Genomic DNA, 6,058 nt, shown 5'->3' on the forward strand with positions numbered 1-6,058 from the left:
ATCACTTGCATCGTGATTGCTTACGATATTGCGCGCAAACCCCAAAATTTTATTCCTGTAGTGTCAGCTTTGTGAACGTGCTCCATGAGTTCCATGTGGGATACCCACACTGAACGGCGGCTTGCGGTGAAAATTACTATTCTGAGGGTCAATTTAAATACACAACGCCACTAAATTTGTGCAGACTGATTTTCGTTTCAATTCAACAGAATTATGTTTTCAATTTTACCATGGAGTCGATTTTCAATGAAAAAAAGTTTCTTTCGGCAACCGGATTCGAACCAAGAACCTTGACATCACCAGGCTCGCACGCTACCACTCGGCTATCGAACCGGTTGATGTGAGAAGAAACAAAACGCACACAAGAAGCGTTGGTGGGTCGATGATCATGTTTTGCCATGGTAAATTTAAAAACATTGTTATGCTTGTCATCACTGCAAGCCGCCTTTCAGTGCATGAGAGTAAAGGTGTACGGATAGGCAACCATACAAGAATGTAGTCGATCTGAATAAATATATAAAGCAGTTGATTTGCAACAGCTGACTAAGCAACATGCCTTTTGATTTATTCCTCTTCTCCCTTTCGCTCAACGTTTATCGTTACTGCCGCTAATACGGCAGTTATTACAACTGGCGAACGAGGATAAAATTTCAGGGATGTTATAATTGTTGCGTGCATAATTTTCTATAGTGAAACGATAATGAGATAAGTGTGCTGTAGTTTTGTGTGCTATCATTTGATATTTTTTGGCTACCATTTGTTTAGTGTTTTTTTTTCTTCGAAATTGTGTGACATGCTGCATTTTAAATCTAAACAAAAGCCTTTTGTGCAGCTCTTTATAAAGTGAATCTGTAAGACGTCTTTTTGCCGGAGTTTGCGTTTTTGTGACTATTTTTTTCGTTTTTGTATGCTGTGTTTTGTATAACTCCAGTTTTTATGATTTTGGACATACAAACGATTTTTGGCGCAAATCCGAGAACCAACGGACTTTTTTAACAAGATGTGGAAAGGATCCTTAGATACATTTTGTGTGAAAAACTTTTACTGTGTTTTGCTTCGTTCTACAGAACTTTGTGTTGTGTGTGTGTTTTAAGCATTTTCGACACAAATCTGTTAGATTTTTTTTTGCATGCGAAGCTTTTACGGTATAAAACTAGTAAACCGTTTTTTATTTCGTTTTCCATTTACGTAATTTTTTGTATGATGGTCCATTTTTATCATATTTGTTTCTCGTGGTTATCCACGAGCGCCGTGAACTTCGTACTAACAGCCATTTTTATTTGGAGAGGAATACCATTACCATCGGCATCAGCGCAACGCGCGACCCGTAAAACAAGTTTACATGGATAAGACACAACTAAAAGGAGCGCGAAGATTATGTGAAGAAAGCGACAAATGTGCTACTCTATTATACGTGTATTACGCGATCTTGTGTGTGTGGTGAATGTAGTTTTAATGCGTGTATATAGTACATTTGTAGTTGTTATTAAATTTGTATCAACATTTATAAATTAAAATGTTACTAACCAAAGTGTGATCAAATTGTAATGACCTAATATTTAGAATTCAATATTTAGAATGTATATAAAAGTACGCTCTGGATGTATCAATTAGCACATACGTGCAGCCTGTTAGAAGTTATTGATTTCTGTTCAATACACCATACTCAAAAACGAATGGGTGTATAGGAGTTGTAGTGTCAGCTTTGTGAACGTGCTCCATGAGTTCCATGTGGGATACCCATGAGAGTAAAGGTGTACTGATAGGCAACCATACAAGAATGTAGTCGATCTGAATAAATAAATATATAAAGCAGTTGATTTGCAACAGCTGACTAAGCAATGTAAGCTGGTTGCGAGTCAGTCAAAAACTGTTTATTTCTGGTAGTGTGTGTGAGTGATACAAAGGTAGTACAAGGTGTTGTATATCAAGGTACATACATGTTACGCTTATATGTTACATCTTTCCTTTTTAGTAGTAGAGAAATTCACTGCATCTATTAGGTTTCACTGTGCGCCCAGAACGTCTTACACGAGGTGTCGCTGCTGCACTTTCTCGGGGCATATCCATCGACGAATGTTGACCTTGGTTCACCGTGGCCTCAGTCTGTGTCTCGCTCCGGGTATCATCAGGATCGTTTTCCACGGGATGTCTTGTTTCTTGCAAACTGTCTTCCATTTGGTCACTTCCGCGTAGCTTGCGTAGATGATGGGTGTTCCTTCTTAATGTTCTCTCGCCATCGGTCACCAGGTACGAACGATTTCCATCAAACTGTTTCACTATTGCTCCAGGTGCCCATCTGCGTGATGCTTGATCTTGAATGAGTATTCTCTCCTGCTCGGCGAACTTTGGTGGTTCAACGGTTCCTCTGTCAGCATACTCTTTCTGGATCTCTCGTTCACGCTCTAGTAGTTGTTGAACATTCACCGATACTCTTGGTCTTAGTGCTTCCAACGTCATCGGCATATTTGAACGTACCAATCGGCCCATGAGACGCTCATTGGGCGAGGGTATGGAGCTGCTACGAGGTGTATTTCTCAAGTGAAGCAAAGCCAGTTGTATATCAGATTGATCATCACTGCACTTCTTCAGCATCGATTTGGCCACTTGCACGTATCGTTCAGCTAATCCGTTTGCCCTGGGAAAGTGAGGGCTCGATGTTTTGTGTTCGAATCCCCATTTATCGCGGAAATGGCGAAACTCCGCTGATGCATATTGAGGACCATTGTCCGTCTCCAAAACTTGGGGAATACCATGAATGGAGAACCATTCTTTTAGTTGTTTGATGACCTGTTTAGATGTTGTTTCTGGTAGCTGTTTCATGTCAAAATACCCAGAATAGCTATCGACGAGCAGAAGATATTCCTTCCCTTTGAAGTGGAACAGGTCGGACGCAACCCTTTCGAATGGGAGTCCTGGTATATCCTTCAGAACAATGGATTGCTTTGTGTTGCTTCGCTGATGACGCTGACAAATCGTGCAAGCTTCCACCATCTCCTGGATGTCGCTTCCCATACCTATCCAGAATACCACTTGCTTCGCCCTTCGAATACAGCTCTGAATGCCTGCATGACCGCTGTGTATCTTGGCCAACATCGCCTTCCGCAGCGGCTGAGGAATCAGTACCTGGTTCGACTTGAATATCAGCCCATCATAAACTGCCATCTCGTCTCGAAAGTTCCAGTACTTGCGAAGTTCCGGGATCAACTCATTCCTCGTTTCCGGCCATCCTTGCATTACAACCGACTTGAGTGACTGCATTTCAAGATCCATTTCAGTGTGTTGCTTCAACTCCGCACTAGCGCTGTTGGTCATCTGCAATACAATGTGGACTTCTAACTGCTCCTCATCGTTGGTGATAGAAGCATTATCAACATCACGGCTCAAAATGTCAGGGATCGGAATGTTAGCTCCTTTAACGTACACGACTGTAGGGTTGTATTGGGCTACTTCTAATCGAATCCTACGTAAACGTGGAGGTGATCGATCAAGTGGCTTACGAAATATAGATTCTAACGGTTTATGATCCGTTTCGATCGTTAGTTTCTTACCATAAATGTATTGGTGAAACTTCGAGCAAGCAAAACGTATAGCAGTAGCCTCTTTTTCAATTTGGGGATAGTTCATCTCTGAAGACGTTAACGCCTTGGATGCGTATGCCACTGGGCGTCCCTGTTGTAGTAAAACGGCCCCAAGAGCGTGCGAGCTCGCATCTACTGAAAGCGTTACAGGTTCATTCAGATTGTAATACTTTAGTATAGGAGGAGTCTGCATGAGAGCTTTTATTTTCTGGAACGAATTGTCTTGTTCGCATGTCCATTCCCAGGCTACATCCTTAGCCAACAGGCGTCTTAGGGGAGCTGTAACGTCAGACAAGTTAGGTACAAACTTCCCCATGTAGGTAATCATTCCCAAGGCCCTCTGGAGCTCAGACTTGTTCGACGGTGTCTTAAGCTTGATTATAGCCTCCAATTTATCGGGATCCGCTTGTAGGCCACCATCGCTAACGATATGCCCCAGAAACTTTACACTAGTTTGATTGAAAAGACATTTCTCTCTATTCAACTTGAGGCCAGCTGAATGTAGTCTTTTTATAACCTTCTCGGTAATCTTGGCCAGTTTTTCAGGGTGTTCCGCATGGATTAAGATGTCGTCCATGGAAAACTCTACCCCTTCAATTCCCTCCAGCGTGTCGTGCATAACTTTTTGGAATACCTCCGGAGCTGAGGCAAGTCCGAAAGGTAGCCGCTTGCAAACATATCTGCCCCAAGGAGTACCGAAAGCTAAAAATTTGCTCGTCCTTTCCGATACCCTGATCTGCCAAAACCCTTTTTTACAATCGAGAATTGTAAAATATTTCGAATTTTTCAATCGGGTTGCTATCTCTTCTATAGTAGTAAGAGGGTGATGACGCCGTAATAAATTTTGATTTACCTGTGATGGATCGATGCAGATGCGAATCTTCTCATTTCGTTTGACCAGCACCATTGCGTTGACCACGCAAGCTACGCGGAAGTGACCAAATGGAAGACAGTTTGCAAGAAACAAGACATCCCGTGGAAAACGATCCTGATGATACCCGGAGCGAGACACAGACTGAGGCCACGGTGAACCAAGGTCAACATTCGTCGATGGATATGCCCCGAGAAAGTGCAGCAGCGACACCTCGTGTAAGACGTTCTGGGCGCACAGTGAAACCTAATAGATGCAGTGAATTTCTCTACTACTAAAAAGGAAAGATGTAACATATAAGCGTAACATGTATGTACCTTGATATACAACACCTTGTACTACCTTTGTATCACTTCGACGTCGTTTTCTTCATCAGGACGCAGACAGAAAGTATCAAAAATTCGCACACAGTCTTCCCCAATCGCACTCATTAATGTTGCCGCCTGCACTTCATCTGATTTTTCTGATAGCTGTGTTGCGGTCGCGAACCATGAATATTGCCGAATCCAACTCTTCCACTGGGCGGCCATGTTTTCCCCCAGCACGATGGGCTTCGGCGGCTTCAGGCCCGCAGATGACGCCATCTTACTAGACCAATTGGAGAATGATTTTGTTTCTCGAAATTAAACGTTTTCACACCGGCCGACTCCCGAATTTTTGTTCACGTCGAATAATTGGCACATTATCTTCATCGTCGAGATGTTTCTTTCCGCGATTCTACCGCATTTATCTATTAAAACAATTTTTAGGCACGGTTCCTTCTGACACCATGTAAGCTGGTTGCGAGTCAGTCAAAAACTGTTTATTTCTGGTAGTGTGTGTGAGTGATACAAAGGTAGTACAAGGTGTTGTATATCAAGGTACATACATGTTACGCTTATATGTTACAAGCAACATGCCTTTTGATTTATTCCTCTTCTCCCTTTCGCTCAACGTTTATCGTTGCTGCCGCTAATACGGCAGTTATTACAATTCCCACCTTTGGGTTTCCGCGCCGAAGACCCAGCGCCAGATTCGGCGACAAAGAGATTTGACAGCAAGCGCCGGACAGTTGGCAATCCTGATATTTGACGGCGGCCATCCGTTAGCTGTGGGAGTGAATTGTTGTCATGCATATAGAGCATTTCGCTGAAAATGCATGTGTATTGCGCGCAAACCCCAAAATTTTATTCCCACCTTTGGGTTTCCGCGCCGCAGACCCAGCGCCAGATTCGGCGACACAGAAACATGACAGTAGTGGCCGGACAGTTGGTAATCCTGATATTTGACGGCTATCATCCGTTAGCTGTGAGAGTGGGTTGTTTTCATGCAAATAGTGCATTTCGCTGAAAATGCACGTGTATTAAGTAAATATTGACAGATTTCTTGCTGTGTTAGTGTGGAACTTAGCGGTTTGCTGTATCGCGGAAGCCGTCGCTGGAAGAATACGTCATGAAATTCAACGAAGCATCAAAAATTTTCAGTGAAAAAGGCAATATTATGTTATTGTTGACAAATGTTTTGCTGTGTTAGTGAGAAATATAGCGATTTGCTGTATCGCGTAAGCTTTCGCTGGGAGAAAACGTCATAGAACTCAGCGAGGTAAGGAAAATTTTCAATGAAAAAA

General features: G+C 42.7%; 1 protein-coding gene across 1 annotated transcript; it reads right to left on the reverse strand.

Moving 5' to 3' along the window:
- Positions 1-1,971: 1,971 nt before the first annotated feature.
- LOC134286813 (uncharacterized protein K02A2.6-like) lies at positions 1,972-5,036 on the reverse strand. The gene is made up of 3 exons (XM_062848489.1): positions 4,964-5,036; positions 4,435-4,505; positions 1,972-3,315 (listed from the first exon to the last, which is right to left on the reverse strand). Exons 1-3 carry the CDS (start codon positions 5,034-5,036, stop codon positions 1,972-1,974), a joined length of 1,488 nt encoding a protein of 495 aa, XP_062704473.1.
- Between the last annotated feature and the right edge of the window lie 1,022 nt (positions 5,037-6,058).

This window comes from Aedes albopictus, chromosome 2 (genome assembly GCF_035046485.1).
Source record: "Aedes albopictus strain Foshan chromosome 2, AalbF5, whole genome shotgun sequence".
Lineage (NCBI taxonomy): Eukaryota > Metazoa > Arthropoda > Insecta > Diptera > Culicidae > Aedes > Aedes albopictus.